This window comes from Heterostelium album (assembly GCF_000004825.1).
Source record: "Heterostelium album PN500 unplaced genomic scaffold PPL_scaffold8, whole genome shotgun sequence".
Lineage (NCBI taxonomy): Eukaryota > Evosea > Eumycetozoa > Acytosteliales > Acytosteliaceae > Heterostelium > Heterostelium album.
This window is the reverse complement of record NW_008805070.1, coordinates 1,516,253-1,538,952: the sequence shown is the minus strand read 5'-3', so window position 1 is coordinate 1,538,952 and position 22,700 is coordinate 1,516,253. Positions and strand designations below refer to the sequence as shown.

The window sequence follows — 22,700 nt, the reverse complement described above, 5'->3', positions numbered from 1 at the left end:
ATTTAGGTTGTCGATAATATTAAGTTATCATTATTATATATTTGCTCTAAACGTTGTATATTCGAATTTAGTTGATTGTATTGATAGTATTCGATAATATCAATATGATTGTTTACTATTGCCAACTCGATATCTAGTGGTAGTTTGAGTTTAAGATCTTGATGAAGATATCGGAGTAGGTTGATTTGTCCTCTGATGAATATTCCTTCGAAGAGATGATCGGTCTGTATCGATCCAAAGTTATTATTACAATACTGAATGACACGTTGGTGGAACGATCTATCACCAAAGCAAAGACAGTACTGCCAATGTGACGATATGATCAGTCTATTGGTTGACTCTGACCAATCCATTAGGATATAGAGTATCTCCACTTGACCAGCCATAACAGCCAACTCCAAATACTTATTGCTATTGCAAACCGACGCCGAGTAATATTCAATGATAAATAGGACCACCGATTTATAACCATAGTAACAAGCATATTGGAATACGATGGTAATTATATTCTCTTGGAATCGGTAGAGTTGTGAGAGTCTAGCAAAGTTGGTAACCAAGAATTCAACCGATTGGCAATTATTATAGTGGAAATAGAATGGTGTCGGTGTGGCAGTGTCAAGGTTATTCAGATGGTTGAGTAGGTATTCCAGAACGTTCAGGTGTCGCTTCGAAGCTGCAGTGTAAACGGCGGAACGGAAAGGAGCCTGGCAATGGCCAATTAGAAAAGCTACTGAATCGATATCACCTCTGTACGCTGCGTTATCTACGGCGAGATGGGTCAGTCTCTTCACCTTCCCATAGAGATAGACAAGCTTATCATAGCTATTGGCAAGATCCAGTACGTAGTCGAGATTATGTGCGTAATCTAATGAATCGATGTAACAGAGTTGTTCAATGGTACCGACTTCACTGCAATACTCCAATAGCAATGGTTTGATATGAACAGGCAATCTATCGATATATCCAATTAGATATCTTGTAATATCCATAGATCCAAGTGAAATTAAATGTTTAACTTTATATTTAATTGTAACAGAGTTGTATATGTCTGAATTTGATAGTAATAATTCAAACAATACCAATTGATTCAATATCAATTGATTACCAGAAGAAAGATGAATCACTCTTTTGGTAATCTCTGATAATAATGGTAACTCTACACCAATAAACTTTTCTAATATATAAATAACAATATTTATATGATTGATTGTAATACTATCAATTGGTATTGCATGATCTATATAAGAATAAAATTCACTTTTTGTGAATTCAATTAAATTATTATTATGATTATTATCTAATAGATATCTAATAGTTGGTAGATCATCTATACATTTTAATATATAATAAATTGATATTGAATTGTTATAGTTATTACTATTATTATTATTATTAATATTACTATTATTAATTAATATATGATAGATAAATAGTATCATATCTTTTGATTTTGATTCTATTGCCAATTGTAATATATTTAGCTTTTTATCTTTAATTTTTGTTGTTGTTGTAGATAATAATAGATCGATAAAAGTAGATGTATTATAATGATAAAGATAGTTTATGATTTGATAACTTCCACTTTCTATTGCTATGAGTAGAGAGTTTGTTGTTATACAGGTCATAGATTGTTTGTAGAAATAGCAGAACACTTGTAGGTCACCATCATTCTTTAATAGCGATTCGGTGTGTCTGACGATGGCTGAAGGTGTCAAGCAATACCGATAGATATGACCAAGTTGCTTCCTACTCCCGATCAGTTCGAAAAGCGTTGAGAAGTATTGAATACCCAACGATCTACTATGCTCGAACAGAGTATCTAGCGAATGTTTACTCCATACCAATCGATCACCTCTAACCAGTTTGTCTAGCAACAACGCAAAGTATCCATTTCTACATATCCATTCGGTGTCATTGATATCGTGGTAATACCTCACAAAGTGATGATACCGCACTGTAACAGTGGACGAAAGTGTTCTACCATAAAAAAAGTGAACATCCGATATTATTTTTATATACTCTAATATCTTTTTAACTAATAATTTATTTTTTACAATTTTAAAGAATATTAAATTATTATTATTACTATAATTATTATTATTTTTAATTATTATCATTTTTATACTTTTTGTATTTATTTATAATAACTAATTTGTATATTGATTATTGTTATACTGACGATAATAAATAATAATAATATGAATGTAATGTAATGTTACATAACATTAACAACACCATTTTTTTGTTTTAACATAGATATTACTTAATCACCAACAACAATTGTTGTTGATTTAAATACTGGGTTGATCAATTGGGATTCACACAGATCTATATTATGTGGCTAATATAATGTTCAAATTCTTATTCTGATATCTAAAACAAATTAAAATAAAATAAAATCATTTGACCAAAAACCACCCAATACCAGAATAAAAAAAAAAAAATGAGTCATCAAGAAAACGAATAGTTTAATGTGAACCCACAACCCTCTTGACATACTGATTGAAAATCAATCATAATCAAAATCTCCGAAAACCGTTGGCATCATAAAAAAGAATAATTTGTAATTATTAATTTTGTTTTGATTATTTATTTATCAATACACCAATGTTCGTTTAAGAACTTTGGTTGTACGGTTTCAACAAAGTTTCTACGCCATGCTCTGATGAATTTTTTGATACCTTCGTCACCGTCTGCCAATACTTTATCCATTACTTGTTTTTCATGAGCAACGTAGCTGTCATCCTTATGCTTTGGATTCGATTGTACTAGACGAACGACATCTTCCTCAACCAACTCTTCCTTACCCAGATAAGTCAATACCTCCTTTCTCATGTGTTCGATCTTTTCCAATGGTATATTAGGTTTCTTCTTTGCTAGTAGTCTCTTCACTCCATTCTTATTGCTATTACACTTTGATTTACAACTATTACTGCTGCTGCTTCTTTTACCTTCATTCTCCTTTTCATCACTTTCATTACCTTGATTTTCATCATCATTGCCATTCTCTTTCTCTTTCTCCTCTTCTTCCTCTTCTTCGTTTTGGATTTCAACTTTCAACTTTGAAGTCTCCTTGAAATAATGACCAAATAATACAATTGCATGTTTAGACATCTAAAGTAATAAATAAATTAGTTATATTGTATGGATGATTATATATATATATGTATGAGCTTACTCTTAATAAATCTTTATCAATGATTACACTACTGGTGTTTTCAAATGGTACGTTATATTGATCGGCAATTACTAGTTTCATGAAATGAAGTCGTTTGTTCATTGTGAAATGACATTCCGAACAGAGGATAACAACGTCGTGTGAAGAGTGACTCTTGATCTCCACTGGTAGGTATTGTCTGTAGGAGTGTGGTACGATGGAGTGTCTCAATATCTTCTTGGTGGTACCACAGACAACACAACGATTCTCCTTGTGCGACAAGTAATATGCGTCATCGGCATGACCGTTTCCTTTCGGTGTGAATGTCAATTTGATAGAGAGTGGATTCTCACAGGTGATAACACCGAGATTACGCTCGAGATACCACTGCACTTTCTTCTTACTGACGTTACACAGCAGTGTACCGTCCGGTCCGTACAACGGACAATTATCATAGAGTACACGATCGTCTCTACCGAAATTCATCGATGATTTCGACATTCCCTTTTGATTATTCTTTCCCGCTGATTTACTATGTCCATTACCGCTGCTATTCTTATCGCTGCTATCACCACTCTTGGAATCACGTATTTTGAAGTTGGCATTGATAAAGGAACGACAGAAATCCATGGACGAAGGTGTCGGTTCGTCAGGACAAGACAACGCTCTGTTTCTTCTGTAGGTTTGTAGCATTTGTGTGTAGATAGCCAGTGAGATCCAAGCGTCACATGCAGCGTAGTGAATCTGCTCCGCTGACAGAGTTGCTAGTTCCCAGTGGCTGCATCGAACCAAATGATTCTTATCCAAATTGCAACCGTTCAGCGTGGAATAAGCTAGACTGGCCAATCCATTTCCTGCGTAGTTGGTCAGGCGAGCCAGTGGAACCAAGTCGACACATCCCTTTGTGAGAATATTGAAATTCTTGAATATGGTGGTTGCGTCTTGATTGATGGCAACACCGACCTTGAGAATACGCGGATCCGTTAAGATGGCAATCAACGACTTTGGAATACGAGACATCTGAGTCATCTGTAAGAGATAGGCGTCGGTTGCCGTTGATATTTGGATAAGAGCGACACGTGGACTCTTCTGAGAACTGCCAGCACCAGATGGTAGATGATCATGTGCCCACTCTGCATCCAATCCAAGTACAACCTTATCGGTTGCTTCAATTGAAAGACCTGTTTCATCAAGTCTTTTGATTGCAGGTGATGATGTCGAGGATGTCGATGATGATGAATTGTTGTTGGTAGTGTTTGCTGTTGTTGATGATGTTGATGATGTTGTAGAAGATTCATCTGAAGTGTTGGAGATGATTGCTTCATCTATATTCACTAAAGGCAGACCTAGTGCTGTCAAAATCGAATTGTAAAGATCGTAAAGAAGTTTATCGGCTTCATCAACATCGTTCAATACATGAATATTGACAGACTTTGGTAATTTAAAATATTCTTTTGGTACAGTTGTTGGTTGTTTACCATTATTATTGCCATTGTTATTGTTTTGACGATTACTGTACCACAGATAAGATGCAACTAATAATGATGCAACACCATAACCTAACATTCTAACCATTGATTCAAATGATGAGTTGGATGATGTTGCATTGAAAACTGTTGATATTGCTGATGATGAAGATGATGATACCATTATTTATAAATATATATATTAGTTGTAAAAAAGAAAGTCAAAATAGAATAAGTTAAAAAAATAAAAATAAAAAAAAATAATAATATAATGTTACAATAAATAATTCTAAAAGATAAATAAATAAATAAAGAGAAAATTACGATTTTAATATGTCTAAAACTAAAAATAAACTTAATATAGTCTCATTTTGCAAAAAAAACTGTTAAAATGTTAAGTTTGCCAAAAAAAAAAGAAAAAAGAAAAATCAAAGAATGACACATATCTTTTTTTCTTTGAATCAATAAAAAATAGTGTTGTGTCAGATTTCAATCAATTCTTTATGAAATTTATATGATTATGATTATTGATTGTCTGAATCAAATAATGTGAATCTCATAGAATTATTATAGTACAATATTAATATATTAATTAAAATTTTATTTTAAAAATTAATTAAATTTACTTTTTATATAATTTTTTTTTGAATAAAGACCATTTGCAGAAATAAATAAATAAAATTATGTTTTATCGGATTTTAATTTCTGCATCTTCATATTTAGTTCTTCTATTGATTTGGCTTGTCTTTTGTTTTTAAGTGTTATGTATGTGATGGTTCCTGCTATGGCTATGGCAATGACAGCAGCGCCAACAGCAATACCTATGATTTGATATTTACTTAATCCTGATGATTTACTGTTACATTTTGAATTTGGATCGTCGGAAGCAGGTGTATTATCTACAAGTATTGAGAAATCAGGATCAATAAGAACCGATCGGCTGAAATGTGGAATGTCAATTCCAATGAATGATTGTGTTGTTGATGTTGTTGAAATAGGTTGATATTGATCGTCAAGCACTCGGTTTATCACAATCATTGCATCATCATCGACAACAGCTTTCTCAATGAATCGACCGTAAAGACTTTCATATCCAACTTTAAGTTTGATCCATTGTAATTGTTGATCTTTACCGTCGGATGTCGATGTTGTTCCAAATGATTTCGATGAACAATCATCATTTGCACCAATGAGTGTTGCTGACATGATAACTTGGAGTTGATTGAGATTCGTCAAGAATTCATAAGTTGAAATGGAAATCGAGTATTTTAATGATGATTTCGACATTGTGTAGTTATCACCGGCAAATGAATAATTGAATTCATTCAAGAACCATTGAATGGTAATGTTGAATTGTGTTGTGTTTTTAATTAATGTTGAATATCGATATTCAATGAAATCTGGGTCGTTTACTTTTGTTAGATTTTCAAAGTTCCATGAATAATTCGATAACTTGTATTCTGCAACAACATTTCCAATATCATTCAATTCTCTCAAAGAATCAATAGATAGCTCTGATATCAGAGTATTATCATTTGGAGTGATCACTGTTGTATTTGTACCTGGTGTAGAAGGATTTACATTTGGTGGAGGTGATGGAATTAATTCTATAAATAATCATAATAATATTAATATGAAATTCTAATAATAATAGTTATATAAAATAATAGATTTACATACGTGATGAACAATCTGGACCAAAGAAGTTTTTAAAACATTTACATTCAGAGTTTACACAATTTCCATTTCCAGTGCATGTTGGATTTCCTGGACATTGTTTTGGTGTGGGTGTAACTGGGGGTTGTGTTGTAGTGCTTGTTGGTGTTGGAGTGGGTGTGACATTCGGTAGCTCCAGTGGCGAAGTAGGATAAATTGTCAAGACATTGGAACTGAATGTCGATTTCATTAGAACCAGTTCAAGACTATAGAAATTACCAAACGATGGGAAATTAATAATTATATATGAATTTCCCAACAATGAAACCGAAGATCTTGTTAGATTTATCATAACTTCGCCATTGGGAGGTGATAATTTGAAAGAAATCTGATTCAAATCAGTACCGAATTGATATCCATAAATAGTTAATTGTCCACCATCTTTAGAAATCGGTTCATAACTTTCTAAATATGGATAAGCTATTATTTTTAATAATAGAATAATTAGTATTATTTTTTTTTTAACATTATATTGAAATTAAAAAAATAATTACTCTTTGAAAATTGTCTTTTTAAACCAAAAGAAAAACTTGAAGCAGATAATTCTAATGGAGTGTATCCTATTAGATTATAATAGATATCGGATATTCCATAGATTGAAATATAGAAATCTGTGGAACCAAAACCATAGGGAAGTATAATCTGACAGGAAAATGAGGCGTGTGTAGAGTTGGACGAGAGAAGAGCCGATTGGAATTCAACAGTGGCCTCGTACATTGATGAGACATAAATGGTAGGCGCATGATCGGTATCGATATTCGTATTATCTGAAATCTGATATAAAATCGTAGTCGATATATTGCTGACACCAACATCCACTATTGGTCTTGTAACAGAAAATCGGTCTAATTTGGGTGCTACACCTTCTTTCTCAGCTAATAATAATAATAATATTATTAATAAGTGATTAATTTATTATTAAATGGATATTATTGATACTTACTTCTTGGATTGGTAATGATTGTCAAATTCTTTTCCATTTCAGTACCGTAGATTTTCATGAATGGATCTGTATAGACGAAATCGATTTGATTAGGTTTTTTAAATCCTTGGATTTCTCTGTCGGCAAAAGAAGTAGCAATATTTCCACCATTATCCACTGCATATAGAGATAGTGTATAGTTCTCGGCAACATTATGAGGTATTGATATACGTAGAATGTAGATACCCACGTATTGGTCACCTCCAACTCTATCAGTTACTCTGAAATAAATAGGTCCAGGAGCAATCGGACCAGAGTGATAATTCGAAGTGACATTAAGATATCCATTTGAGAAACCATTGACATCATCTTCTATCGTAATCTCCCATCCAATAACATTTGCTTGATAGAATGTTTTAATAGAGGTTACAATTGGACCAAGTAAATCGGCATCTAAATATTTAAAAGTTTGTTGTTAAATATATATTAATAAAAGTTCTAATTAATAATAATAATTATTATTAATTATTCTATACATACTCTCAGATTGTAAAGTTAATTGTGATGATTCACCAAACTTTGCACAGAATTGTGAATTTCTTATTGGTGGTTGAGTTAGTAAACGGTATGGAACCAAACCTTCGAAAGAATTCATTGGAATCAAAAATGGAATGACATAGAGTTGGAGTGTCGAATTCCATTGACCTGTGAATTGTTTCTTGTTTCCATTGAAATCTTCATTGAAGATCTCCAAAATCGGTTTATAATCTAATCTATTGTTGGTAGAAGTCAAATTGAAATAAAAATAATTTACAACCGACAAATTAGTTACATTGACAACTTCATTTGCAAATCCAACCATTGAAAATTCATTTAAAGGTATATTAACTGTGAAATATAATAAATAATTAGTAACTAATAATTATATTCGTTGATAATTAATACAAACATTGGAATTGGTATGGTGGTAAAAAGCTACCTAATGTTGGTATGTATGAATTCGGTGTAAATGATAATAATGCCATTGATTTACTATATATTTCTATTACTAGATCCTGAGCAACACCATCAACCAAATCATATCGACAAACTTTCTCATAGATTCCATTGAATGCATTTCCAAATACCAAATCTTTATCGAAAAGATTGCAACTTCCAATTTGAATCTTGTAGACACCATTGAGCGGTTCACTCAGTCCAATTTGAATAAAGAAAGAATAGGTTCCAAATGGTGTTAAAGTTATATTATCTACTTTAAGCATTGTTGGATCTATAAATTTACAGATAAAATAATAAATGATATAATATTAATATTTTTAAATTAAAGTTAAAGTATTAATAATAAATATGTATTTACTTGCTACAAAACCATATGGAATTGGATGATAATCTACATAGAAAGCACCAGTACCGTAGTTTGTTAGATTTCCAATTAGATGAACACTCTTTGAAAATGAAAGTTGTGCAGTTCCATTCATATATCCAAAGGGGAAGTTGTATTTACTATAAAGCGTGTGTGGTAATAATTGACCAGTTTCATACCAATCAACATAGGTTGACATTTGATTCGGTATCAATCTTTTGATAAAATATAGTGCAAATTTACTATCACCATTATTTATATACATTCCATTTGGTGTTGCTGCTCCATCATTATAAATTTGATCATCTATGTAAAGAAAACAAAAAAAGTTAGCTAAAATGATATTATTATAAATATGGTAATTTATGTATTTACTAAAAAACATTGATATCAAAGGTTCTACAGTGGTCATAGTTGCATTACAAGCTCTGAAATAGAAATAGGTACTTCCTAGTTTCGGTACAATAGCAGTGATTAAGGTTGCTGACTTTTTGTTTCCTTTGACAGGGTACAACGCAGTATCTTGAATCGGTGTTTTAGTAGCATAGAACGGTCCAGGGTTGAGCAGATCAACTGAGAACCAAACAGGTACACTCGGTAAGTAAGAGTTAAAAGTAGGTCTCAAAAGATTTGGATATGATTGATTGTTTAGTACTTGTATTACTCCATCTAAGATGATGATGATGATGATTTTCCAAAAAAAATAAAATAATATTATTAATTATTTTGAAACTAATTAACATGGTTCTTTTTTAAGATTTTTTTATGTAAGTTAACTTACCTGTTGGTGAAAAGAATATATTATCTAGTGGTTGTGTGAACTTAACATCTGGACCAACTGAAATGGTAAGAGTGTCACTATTATAATCAAGTTGACCTGGGAATGGTACAATCGTGAGAATGAAACTGAAATAGCCTTTCGACTTTGAATATCTGGGTGTAGCTGTGCATTCAAATGCTCTCGCATCACAAACTAAAGAGAGTAAAGTATAATTCAACTCTGGAACATCAAATACACTCTCATAGCTTTGAAATCCCAAGTTAAATGTTTGTTGCCATGCTGATATACTAGTAATACTAAAATTTGGTACATCTAAAAAAAAATGATCAAAAAAAAAAGTCCCAAAAAAATTACAAAAGTTAATAATTTTAAATGATTTTGTTTTTTTTTTTTAATTAACTTACTTAAACATTTAATTTTATTATCAGAGTTTTGAAGATAATATTGTCCACCTCCTGTGCAATTGAACATGAAATCCATGATAGATTGACCAACATTATAGGCAAATGTATAATAATGGTATTGATATTGATTGTCAACTACTATTGAATCTTGAGATATATAATTTCCATTATTAATAACCACGTTTATTGGTGATGTACATCTAGCAGGATCAATTTTAAAGGCAATCTTTGTTTGGCATGAACTAGTTAAAGCATTAAAATAAGTGGGATTCTCACTAATAAATTCATAACTAAGAACTTTATTTAAAAATTAGAACAACTAGTTAAGTTTAGAATAAATAAAAAATTATCTTACTATCTAATGAGTCTACTTTTACAAAACAAATAAAAATATAAAAAAATAAAGAAAAATTAAAAAATAAATAATTTTTATACATATTGCAAAAAAAGATAAAAAAAAAAATAGAATCTAAATATTAATATTATTTAAGTATCCTATGAATCTTTATTAAATCATTCTAAAAGTTTAAAATGGTTTTTTTATTTTTTTGATATTTTATTAAAATATCTTTAGATATATACTTTTTCTTTTCTTTTCTTTTCTTACCACAAATAACATTAAAAAAAATATCGGGGCTTGCATTCCGAATTAAGAAGATGGGAAGTTTTTTTTTGTGAAACCCATTTGATCAAAAATTGATCACGCAAAAAAATTATTAATTTTTTTTTTTTTTTTTTTTTAAGATCGATCCGAAAATTTTTTTTGGTGAACCCCAAGGGTTTGGCTTTTGATAAGGGTGAAAGATATTTGTGTTTTTTCTCTTTATTTAAATTTTTCCATTTTCATATTCAACTTGTTAATTTCTTTGGCTTGTTTCTTCTTTTTAATGATGAAAAAAACTGTTGCACCAGTTATGGCTATGGCAATGACAGCAGCGCCAACAGCAATACCTATGATTTGATATTTACTTAATCCTGATGATTTACTGTTACATTTTGAATTTGGATCGTCGGAAGCAGGTGTATTATCTACAAGTATTGAGAAATCAGGATCAATGAGAACCGATCGACTGAAATGTGGAATGTCAATTCCAATGAATGATTGTGTTGTTGATGTTGTTGAAATAGGTTGATATTGATCGTCAAGCACTCGGTTTATCACAATCATTGCATCATCATCGACAACAGCTTTCTCAATGAATCGACCGTAAAGACTTTCATAGCCAACTTTGAGTTTGATCCATTGTAATTGTTGATCTTTACCGTCGGATGTCGATGTTGTTCCAAATGATTTTGATGAACAATCATCATTTGCACCAATGAGTGTTGCTGACATGATAACTTGGAGTTGATTGAGATTCGTCAAGAATTCATAAGTTGATATTGATATCGAGTATTTTAATGATGATTTTGACATTGTGTAGTTATCACCGGCAAATGAATAATTGAATTCATTCAAGAACCATTGAATGGTAATGTTGAATTGTGTTGTGTTTTTAATTAATGTTGAATATCGATATTCAATGAAATCTGGATCGTTTACTTTTGTTAGATTTTCAAAGTTCCATGAATAATTTGATAACTTGTATTCTGCAACAACATTTCCAATATCATTCAATTCTCTCAAAGAATCAATCGATAACTCTGATATTAATGTATTATCATTTGGAGTGATCACCGTTGTATTTGTACCTGGTGTAGAAGGATTTACATTTGGTGGAGGTGATGGAATTAATTCTATAAATAATCAAAATAATATTAATATGAAATTCTAATAATAATAGTTATATAAAATAATAGATTTACATACGTGATGAACAATCTGGACCAAAGAAGTTTTTAAAACATTTACATTCAGAGTTTACACAATTTCCATTTCCATTGCATGTTGGATTTCCTGGACATGGCTTTGGTGGTGTGGTTGTTGGTGTTTGCGTTGGTTTTATTGTTGGTATTACTATTGGTTCATAGTAAGATTCTAATGGATATATTGTTAATAGATTTGATATATATGGGTTTTTATACATTGTCAAATTGTAAAAAGACGAGTTGCCAAAAGATGGTATGGAGATGATTAAATAGCTGTTTGTAACTATCGGTTTGTAAGTTGCTGAAATGGTATAAGTCATAGTATCATTTGTTAATGTAAAAGAGAGTAGACTCGAATTTGAACCAAACTGATATCCATATACTGTTAACATTCCACCTTCTCTTGAAATCGGTTCATAACTTTCTAAATAAGGCGCTACATAATAAAAAAAAGTTAATATAAAATAACTTAAAACATTTTTTTATATGTTTTTTTTACTTTTTGTAAAGTTTCTAAAAAAACCGGATGCTTCTACTCCTGCATATCCATAAAGATTATAATAGATATCGGATAATCCATATACAGCAATAAAGAATTCAGAGGAACCAAATCCATACGGTAAACTAATATTACTGTACATTTTGCAATATGTTGAATTTCCTTCTATAAGATCTACTGGAAATTCAATTATATCTTGATACAAAGAAATCACATAGACGGTTGGTAGATGAAAATAATTAAATCCAGAATCATCAACTATTTCAAATATAAACTGGTTGGTAGAATTCTGGAATCCAACATCCACAGCTTCATTTGTTAAACCAAAACTGGCAAATCTTGGTGGATTAAATTCCCTTGCTTTATTAGTTGAAAGGAAGATATATAAAGTTAAAAAATTTTCAATTTATATATTGAAACAATAAAAAATACTTACTAGTACCTTCTGGATTTGTAATAATTGTCATATTCTTTCCGATATCTGTATTATAGATTTTCATAAATGGATCTGTATAGATGAATTGTTTCTTTAATCCTTGAAACATAGATATCTCTCGGTCAATGATAGATGTCGCAATATTTCCACCATTATCCACTGCATAAATCGATATTGTAAAGTTATCTGCGACAACATAAGGTATTGATATCCTAAAACTATATTTTCCAACATACATATCACCACTCATTAATATCGTTGGACTATTAAATGGAATCTTTGAAACCATACAAGAAGGTTGATAAAATGAAGATATACATATGTAACCTTCTTTAAATCCATTAATTTTATCCTCAATGGTAATTTCCCATCCTATTGTAGAGTTCTGAGAATAATATGTTAAACCTGTAACCATTGGACCAAGTAAATCAGCATCTAATTTTTAATAAAATAATAATAATATTAGTTTTTTGTTTAATATAGTTTTTTTTTGATGAAAATACTTACTCTTTGATTGTAAATATAATTGTGATGACTCTCTAAACTTTGAATAAAATTCTGCATTACTGATTGGTAAACGGGAGAGTAATCGATATGGAACCAAACCTTCGAAAGAATTCATTGGAATCAAAAATGGAATGACATACAGCTCTAGTGTTGAATTCCATTGACCTGTGAATTGTTTCTTGTTACCATTGAAATCTTGATTGAAGATCTCCAAAATCGGTTTATAATCTAATCTATTGTTGGTTGTTAAATTGAAAAGGAAATAATTCCAAACTGATAAATTGGTAACATCTACATTATTTTTTGAAAATCCAACATATCCAATATCATTCAATCCTACATTGACTAGAGTAAAACAATTGATTAATAAATTAAAATTATATTATATATATTCTAATTACATTGTACTGTTGTTTTGTTTAAATAGGAACCTAAAAACGGTACAACAGTATTTGGTTGAATTGAAGACATTTCCATTGATCTACCATAGATTTCAATTACTAGATCTTGAGCAATACCATCGATAAAATCATATCTACACACTTTTTCATAGTAACCTTTGAATATATCTCCAGATGCCAAATCCTTTTCATTTAGAGTGCAACTACCAATTTGAATCTTGTAAATTCCATATTGAGGTTCATTCACACCAATTTGAATATAGAAAGAATAGGTTCCAAAGGGTGTTATTGATAAACCGCTTAATCTAAACTGTAGTGGTGATCCTATATAATATTTATTAATGTATATTTCTTTTCGTAAATTATATTTATAATATTTACCTTGAGGAGTAGTTGGAAATATTTGATAATTAGTATAATATAATGCAGTTGCATAATTCGTTATATTTCCTGTCAGTACGGAAACTACGAATGAGGCATTATCAATGGTTCCATTACGATATCCATAGGGATACTTGAATTTTGAAAATAATTTTGGAGCTGAGCTACCATCTGGAACGTACCAACTAATATAAGTGTTCAGTTGATTAGTTGTTTGTCTTTTTTCGGTTCCATAGACAGTAAAACCAAATATATAGCCATAATTACATTCTGATAGTGGATACAATGTATTGGTATCAACTAAAAGAATTGAAAAATTAGAATATTATTTTTCTTAAGAGTATTTAGCAGTATATTAATATTTACCTAAACTAAAATTATATTGAATAGATGGCAAAGTTGTTTCTTTGTTTAAAACCTTTGACATAATATTGATTGTTCCTGGTGAACTTGGTAGATAAGGTGAAAGATATGTAGCAAAACTTGAGTTTCCTTGAACAGGATATAAAGGAATATCTTTAGTTAAGATCCTAGTAATATGGAATGGACTTGGATTGACAAGATCGACAGAGTTCCATATTGGAATGTTGGATATATAAGCAGCGAATGGTGGTTTATTAACACTTGGATATGTTGTATTTTTATTGATTACCGTTGGTAAAGAATCTAGTTAGATTTTAATTTTAAGGTTTATATTCATGTTAATAAAGGTTTGTTAATAAATAAACATATATATTTACTTGTAAAGAAATTATTCTCTATATCGATAGAGTATATAACATCATCGCCAATCAGAATTGACAATGAGAGAATGTTATAACAATTATTATTTCCTGGCAATGGGATTATTGAAACAGTAAAATATGATCCCGTTGTTAAAGAATAGGTTGATGTTATTGAACATTTATAGCATATAGCATTACAATTGAGTGCAGGTAGATAGAATTTTAACTGTGGTAGGAAAGCTACTGCTTGATATGTTGTAAATGTTTTCGCGAAAGTTTCGACAAATGGTGATAGCTTTACTACACCTATTGTTGGTACATCTAAAAATAAGATTATTAAAAAAGAAGAATAATTAGTGTCAATTAAGAAAATTAGTTGATGAAATGATCTAATAATCAATTATTTACCGTAACATGAAAATATCTGGGTCATATTAGTGTACTCATTTGCAAAGCCAGTACAATTCAAATCAAACAACATAGGATATTGACCAGTAGGATATAAATAGGTATTGGTAAAATATTGGTATAGATTATCAACGCCAAAATAATCTGTCGATTGCAAAGCACTATTTCTTGGATAGATGTTTACAGATGAAGAACACCCATAGGGATCTACTTTGAATGTCAACTTTAGTTGACAATACCCTGTATCTTTATTTACATAAACTTGACCATCACTTAAAAACTCTAATTTTAAAACTATATAAAAAAAAAGATTTATAAATATTAATCATTTTCAATCAATAAATCTATAATAACTAGTTTTACCTTCGAGCGAATTAACATTTTCACAAAATACATATAAAATTGTTATAAATATAAATACAAATTTTGTATGGTTCATTTTTATTACAAATTTTTGACTAAAATAATACTAATAATCATTATTAAAAATAAAATTGTTGGGGAAGGATTCAGTTAAAAATCTTCCAGATCTTTTGGGGTTTTTGGGTGATCGCACATTTTTTGCGATTACAACACTCATTCCGATAAAATACTAAATTTGATTTATTCTCTAAACAAAGTTGCTTTTTCGTATCGCTAACATTATACAATTGAATTTTATATGGTTATTGTTGATTTGATTGTGTTTGATTCAAATAAAAACCAAAAATTTAATATTTAGTGTAGATTGGCGTGAAAGATACCAGCTTTATCCACTATTCAAGGAATCGATAGAAATTAAAGCTCACATATCGTGTGTTGAACCATTTCTATTTGATATATGTGCTTTATTTAATCAGTAGGGTCCATTGTTAAATATCTATTTCGCTAGTTGCCAATCATTGATTTTCTCATATAAATTTCCCATATTACAATAACCATTTTTTGAACACCAATTTTTGATTGAAGATCTTTGAGAATTTGATTGAATCTTTCATAACATTGATAAATATGTCTGTCCCTGTATTCTTTGATCTCTCGGGTTCGTTGTAGCTTGCTCCGAACTCCGATGCAGATTGGAAAACTCATTTTACCCATCGAAAAACAGAGGCCAAACTCTTTCAAAATTTTTTTAAAGAATAAAACAAACTTTATATTCTAAATCTACTATAAAAATACTTTCTATTTATCTAATTTTTATTAAAATCTAACAAGGTTTGATATTTTATTTTATTTTTTTAATATTAATCTCTAATGCAAAAACTTAGAAAAAAAAATTGTCAAAAACAGCCACAATCACTATCATTGAAAAAAATTTAACATTTATCAAATTGAACAAAAAAAAAAACAAAAACTGTAGTTGAAGTTTATTCATTAATAAAAAATAGATATTTATGGTGAAGACAATTATGTTGAAATGGAAGCAGATCCACACATTATTCTATTTTCTTGCTTGTCATAATTTTTGAAGAATGGTTCAGTTTCGTTTGATTCAATCGAGTGCTACCAAACGAATAGATAAAACTTGATTTTGGAGACTCTTGATTTCTATCTTTGACTGGAATAGGCTTAAGGTGGGTTATTTGTTTGGTTTCGACCTTGTATTTGATTAATCTATTATTATCGGAATATATAAAGAAATTATCGTTGTTATCGTGACATTGTTCAATGATGATCATGATCCATTCAATATCGATAAACTTATCAGGGATTATAACAATAACTCATGATTATTATTATTGGAAATAATTCACAAATACAACAATCAATTCAATTTGATAACTGAAATCATTGATAAAGATAATAATGAAACATCCTCATCAATTCAATAGTCATCATATAATTTATCAATCATACAACTAGATCTCAATCCATCAAATTTGATAGAATTGATGGATCATCATTAACAAACAATAATAAATCATTATATTTATTCGCAACACACAATTCAATCGAACAACTCAATTTTGATCCTCATAAATCAAATTATGATTTTAATAGAACATATCCATCGATCATTTCAATATGTGAAGATATCTATGTACTCGGTCATATTCATCAGGTAATTGAAAATATCTTTCAAAAGTCATTGTCTTGATGGTGAATCGATCGATTCTATTATTATACCAACAATTAACCTCGATGATATTCAAAGGTTCATTATATTCTATACCATACGATCAAACTAAGATGATTAAATTTGATCTGGCAAATAAAACAATAACAAATCATCAAATCTAAGATTAACCATAAACAGCATGTCATGATAACAAGGGAAATTTCTTCATATACGATAATAATAAAAAACAATTGATCAAATACAATGTTGAAAACAAAAAATCAATCAATCTCAAACCTATCCCGATCAAAGAGAGTGATAAATTTTTAATGTATCACCGAGAATCACCATCATCAAGTTTTATCTATTCATTTGGTGGTGTTAAACTTGGTAACTTTAAATATTCAATTGAACACAATCGATGGGAGCAATTCTTCAAAGATGATAAATTCGAAAGAGATTGGTGTCCATCTACCCCAATAATATTTTAATAATAAAATAAATCAAGAATAAAATTTTGAAATAAAGTTAAAGTTAATCCAATTCATTCTGATTTTTAGTTTGGTTAAATATATTTGAATTAAAATTTATTTTGTTTTTTAGATTTTATTAAATAGAACCAAAAATGAATACCTTAATAATGTACAAAATTAAATTCCTATCTATAATTTTTTTAGATCTTTACAAATATTTCAATATGGAATAAATATATTATTCTTCCAAATCGTTTTTACTCTAATTAAAAAATATTAGTTTTTTCATCATTTTCACAACTAATGAAATGTTTCGATTTAAATTTAATAATAACAATATAAATAGATTAATTAATAATGTAACAGTTGATAGTGTACAATCTTTTATTGCTAGACATCGTCAACTGTCCAATTTTAAGAGAAACTATTCAGTTGCAGCTACATCTGATGTCACAGATTCACAACCACAACAACAATTGTCAAGTAAAGCATTAGAACATAAAGTAAGTAAATCTATTGATATATATCATTATGTTTAATTAGCATAGATATGTATATATATATAATGAAATACTTATTATTATTATATGATTATATGACTATATATGACGATAGAGAACAAGAGATCAAGTAGTTACCGCATTCTCAAACCAACTAAGATTATCGATTATTAATCTGACAAAAGCAGCCAATGTCGGAAAGACAAAGCATGGTTTGAATAGCACAGAGACAATGCAATTAGGCAAGATGATGTCAGGTGTGTCGTTGTGTGCCTCTTTTCTCAGTGATGAAGAGCGTATCAGTGCTCAGATCAAGTGTGGCAATCGTAATCCACAGTATCTCTATGCCGAAGCTATTCAAGTCGGTGAAGTACGTGGCTATCTCGTTAATAACGAATCGATTGCGGAACAAGAGAAAGACTATCGCTATCGTAAAGAGAATCCACCAGTCGGACTGTTTCAATTCAATAAGATCCTATACGGTCAGAGCAAACCTGTCGAGAGCACAGTTGAACTTGAAGATTTCACCATCACCACTGAATTCCAACGATATTTTAGCTTGTCTGAACAAGTACCGACCGTTATATCATTGGAGCATGAACATGACTCTGACGGTACAGTAACATTCAACGGTGGTATACTTGTACAATCGTTACCTACCACACCAGACTCAACTATGCAAGCCGTACAAGAAAGAGTTAAACTCTTTAAAATCGATACACTACTGAACAAAGAAAAGAAATCATTAGAAGAGATACTTAAGCTGATAGCTCCACATCCAATAGAGATTATAGGTAGTACTTTTGTTGACTTCTTTTGCAGGTAAATAGATCTACATATACAATACAATACGATCATTATATATACTAATATCTTTATTTAACAATTATAGATGTAGTTTAAAGTCATTTAAGAGTAGATTAATAACATTAGGATTAGATGAGATCAAATACTTGAAACAACATAATCATGATACTCTAAATTGTAACTACTGTAATAAGAAGTATGTTTTACAGAGTCAAGATTTCGATGATATGATTAAATCAATAGAAACATCACCTGCTTCAACAACAACAACAACAACACCAAACAATCAAAACAATAAAGATTAATAAATAGAGAGAAAGTTTTTTTAATACTTTCTTTACTTTATATATTTTAGTTTATTTTAAATTTAATTTATGTTATTTTATTTAATTTATTGTAAAGTATTGGTGAAATATCTTAACATACAAATGTTGGCATGGAACATCTTTTGTAGTCTTGACCAACCGATTTGTTGTGATTGTTTCAGTTGTTCGAGATCCTCTTTGAAGTTCTCAGAGTATAGCTGATCACCGTGTACTCGCAACAACATTGTAACCAACGATTGAATCATATCGAAATCATCGTTACTACGAAGTTGGTAACAAAGGAAATCTACCATCATATGAATATCGATACCAGCATTCTCTGTAGTAGAAAGTGATCGTATTTCATAATCAATAGCAGAAGGTGTCATCTTTTTAAATAATTTCAATACTTTACTATCTACATTATTGTTAATTACAAAGAATATAAATTATTATTAATATAAACAGATCTCAGCTTATTATATTAAACTACAATGTAATAACTTACAATTTTGTGATTTATATGAATTCTCTAATGCTTTTGATAATATAGTTTTCGCATCATTATTAAAACTTCTTGAAAATCCATTGAGCTTGTTCTTCTTTAATACCTTATCGTTACTTGTTGAATCATCTTCATCGTCTTGCTCTGTTTCGTCGTTTGGTGTAACCCAATCTTCCCAACCCTCGGGATCTTTCTCTTCATCATCTTCACCATCTTGTTCTGTTGATTTACTATTATTATTACTATCTTTCTTTGATTGCTCAGAAGCAGTCTCTGTCTCTGTAGCAAACTTTGGTTCCAATCCTGTGATTGTCGATAAAAAGAATGGTGCCAACTCTGGTTTCATTTGTGAAGCGATTGGTTTATTACGCTTCTTAATGGTATCTAGATTCAACAGGGTATTCCACTTTGACTTTTGTATCTGTGTCAATGTAATCAACGATCCAATTTGATCTACAATAACATGATTCTCATCGTCATTCTCTTCTTGATTGTCTTGATCATTATTATCGTTGTCATCTTCCATATCGATATCATTTACAGGTACACCTTGATCTTTATCTACTTCCGCTTCTCCTGTTTCCTTATCGTTGCTATCATCTGATGAGATTGATTTTTGGTCGGATTGATGTGATGGCATGTCGAGGTAGGTTGGAACATCCGATGGTTTCTCGAGCATGGTCGATCCAAAGTATGATTGATTGGTCCAGAGATAGACAGGCAGCTGATTCTCGTGAGTGGAAATGAGGTAGTCTCCTCTTGGTGAGAAGGCAATCGATGTCAATTTCTTGTGAACCAAGAACCAGTCTAGCAATGCACTCGATGGGATGTCGTATACTCTGAGTTGCTCCTCACCGGCAATCACAAGCCAACGACCGTCCGAACTGAAACTAATATCAACTACTGTTTGACCGATATCGAATACTCTTACTGGAACATCTTGAGCAATGTCAAACACTCTCACAACATTATCACCGCAAACCACTGCATACAATCCTGACTCTGCGTGATGCTTGATAGCGAGTACCTCTGTACCCAACGGTATGTTTCTGTCGATTGTCATGTTGGAGAGCAACCAGAATGTGATTCTTCCATCGATGGAACCGCTTACTATATATTTATTGGTTGGATCGACAAACAATCCACTGATGGCATTGGAGTGTTGATACTTTGCATCGACTTTGCCACGTTTCAAACCGGATTGCATGTTGTATTTGGTGATATGTCCGTTGACACTACCCAATATGGCGAAATGTCCACAAGTTGAAACGGCAATACTAGAAATATTGGCACCGGCATCCATTTGATGTTGTCCAATGGTGAAATTCTCTACGTTCCAAGTACGCGCGATACGCTGTCCGTCGGCGGCACTCACCACCGTGTCGAAAGCACGATGCTGTCTGGCATTGCAATCGAATGCACGCAGCTGGTCAATCTTACTATCCTTCTTACTCAACACACGATTCAAGAAACTGTAGTTGATATTCATGTGACGCAGTGCACCGGCCGACATCGTAATCATGTCGTCGTCGGTGAAGAATCGGATTTGGCTGGGTGGCGATGGGTGTCCACTACGCTCACGCAACAAAATAGGTGCGCTTCTAGTTGTATCGTGGAAAGTCCATACTTTCAGTGAGTTATCATTTCCGTTGGTCAACATAATCGGTTCGTCACGGAAGTACTGTGCGGCACCGATCGCGCCAACATGCGCTCGCTGCGACACGACCAATCGCTTCTTCTCCAAATCCCAGATATTAATCTTTCCTTGTGCGTTTGCTGTTGCCATATGAGCGGTTCCATCGCTACGGAATGAAATAGAGGTGACTCCACCCTTCTGAGAGAGTGTGGCGACAGTCGCGTCCGACTTTAAGTCGTGCAAGATGACACGACCATCGGCAAGACCGATCGCTACAATATTGATTGCAGGCGATTGAGCAATCGAGAGAACAGGTGATCCCCAACCTGCAAAACTATAGATCATCTTCTTGGTCTTGAGATTCCAGAGTTGAAGTGAACCCTGTTCCGATCCCAACAACACCTTATTGAAATAGTTGGCTGGATGGAACATCGTTGTAATTCTAAATTGTTTAGCATCGATCGATGGCAATTGACTGGTAAATTTGACTCTACTCTCCAAATCCCACATCATCAACTCATTGTTCTTTGACAATGAAAGCAAAATATTATCCAAAACCAATAATCCTGTTACTGAAGCTGAATGTCCTGTAAATGTATTTTCAATATTCTAATAAAATAACAACGATATGAATCAATTAACAAATAATCGTTTCTTCAATTTTAATAAATTCAAATTTGCTAAACTACTACTACTACTTACAGGTCCTTTCCATAGATTTATATTGTTCTTTGAATTTGTAACATAGAATTCACGTGCATAAAATTGCATTGTTTTTATTTTTCCTATTTGACTTGCAGATGTCATATATGGAATCAATTTATCTGACTGTAGTTTTATTAATACATAGGTAATAGATTGAATGATTATATTAGTATAATTTTAATAACAACAATGATTGACTATGATGTTAATAATAGACATACATGTATAAGCTGGAAAGAATTACCAATAGATACCATGATGGTATATATCAGATTCTCTGATTTCAATTGGAATGGTACATTCGATGTAATATATCCCAATGCTCTGAATGGTCTAAATAAATGATTATCCATTTTTCTTTTATTCTATTTATTATATATTGATACTACTAACTAATATCAAAAAATCTAAACCAATATAAACTTTTTAATATTAAAATAGAATAAAAATAAAATAAAAATAAATAAATAAATAAACAATAATGGTAATCTATCAAATCGTTCGTTTTTGTTAAATTTAATTTTTTTTAAATTTTATGAAAAAAATAGTTTGCAAAAGAAGTTCGAAAAAATCGACTTGAGACTTGTGTGAATCAAAAAACAAAAAAAAAAAAAAATTAAATATTGATTAATTTTTTTTAAATATATTGAAATTGATGTTCATCCTTACTTTAATCATTTAATTTTTAAAATTTTTTAAAAAAAAAAGATAGAATTTGTTATTTTTATTTATTTTTTTAATTAATTATTTCATTTT

General features: G+C 30.8%; 6 protein-coding genes across 6 annotated transcripts; 2 read left to right on the top strand and 4 right to left on the bottom strand.

The window, feature by feature from the left end:
- Window positions 1-2: 2 nt before the first annotated feature.
- On the bottom strand, window positions 3-2,117 carry PPL_08237 (uncharacterized protein; the record flags this gene model as incomplete). Its single annotated transcript, XM_020579061.1, has 1 exon — window positions 3-2,117. One exon carries the CDS (start codon window positions 2,115-2,117, stop codon window positions 3-5), a length of 2,115 nt encoding a protein of 704 aa, XP_020430900.1.
- A 472-nt stretch (window positions 2,118-2,589) lies between these two features.
- On the bottom strand, window positions 2,590-4,807 carry exdl2A (3'-5' exonuclease; the record flags this gene model as incomplete). Its single annotated transcript, XM_020579060.1, has 2 exons — window positions 2,590-3,114; window positions 3,179-4,807. The coding sequence occupies 2 exons, from the start codon at window positions 4,805-4,807 to the stop codon at window positions 2,590-2,592; spliced, it is 2,154 nt and encodes a 717-aa protein (XP_020430899.1).
- Window positions 4,808-5,304: 497 nt separating this feature from the next.
- Window positions 5,305-15,414, bottom strand: PPL_08235 (calcium-binding EGF-like domain-containing protein; the record flags this gene model as incomplete). The annotated part of the gene is made up of 21 exons (XM_020579059.1): window positions 5,305-6,230; window positions 6,304-6,759; window positions 6,834-7,214; window positions 7,283-7,714; window positions 7,802-8,149; window positions 8,211-8,531; window positions 8,619-8,930; window positions 9,406-9,717; window positions 9,810-10,106; window positions 10,779-11,546; window positions 11,620-12,054; window positions 12,118-12,375; window positions 12,554-12,765; window positions 12,790-12,988; window positions 13,061-13,405; window positions 13,462-13,785; window positions 13,843-14,142; window positions 14,209-14,508; window positions 14,583-14,888; window positions 14,976-15,269; window positions 15,339-15,414. The coding sequence occupies 21 exons, from the start codon at window positions 15,412-15,414 to the stop codon at window positions 5,305-5,307; spliced, it is 7,602 nt and encodes a 2,533-aa protein (XP_020430898.1).
- A 551-nt stretch (window positions 15,415-15,965) lies between these two features.
- PPL_08234 (uncharacterized protein) lies at window positions 15,966-17,504 on the top strand (the record flags this gene model as incomplete). The annotated part of the gene is made up of 3 exons (XM_020579058.1): window positions 15,966-16,003; window positions 16,818-17,016; window positions 17,229-17,504. 3 exons carry the CDS (start codon window positions 15,966-15,968, stop codon window positions 17,502-17,504), a joined length of 513 nt encoding a protein of 170 aa, XP_020430897.1.
- A 290-nt stretch (window positions 17,505-17,794) lies between these two features.
- PPL_08233 (Hsp33 family molecular chaperone HslO) lies at window positions 17,795-19,098 on the top strand (the record flags this gene model as incomplete). Its single annotated transcript, XM_020579057.1, has 3 exons — window positions 17,795-17,989; window positions 18,102-18,808; window positions 18,879-19,098. 3 exons carry the CDS (start codon window positions 17,795-17,797, stop codon window positions 19,096-19,098), a joined length of 1,122 nt encoding a protein of 373 aa, XP_020430896.1.
- An 86-nt stretch (window positions 19,099-19,184) lies between these two features.
- wdr36 (WD40 repeat-containing protein) lies at window positions 19,185-22,297 on the bottom strand (the record flags this gene model as incomplete). The annotated part of the gene is made up of 4 exons (XM_020579056.1): window positions 19,185-19,516; window positions 19,607-21,848; window positions 21,942-22,067; window positions 22,166-22,297. The coding sequence occupies 4 exons, from the start codon at window positions 22,295-22,297 to the stop codon at window positions 19,185-19,187; spliced, it is 2,832 nt and encodes a 943-aa protein (XP_020430895.1).
- Between the last annotated feature and the right edge of the window lie 403 nt (window positions 22,298-22,700).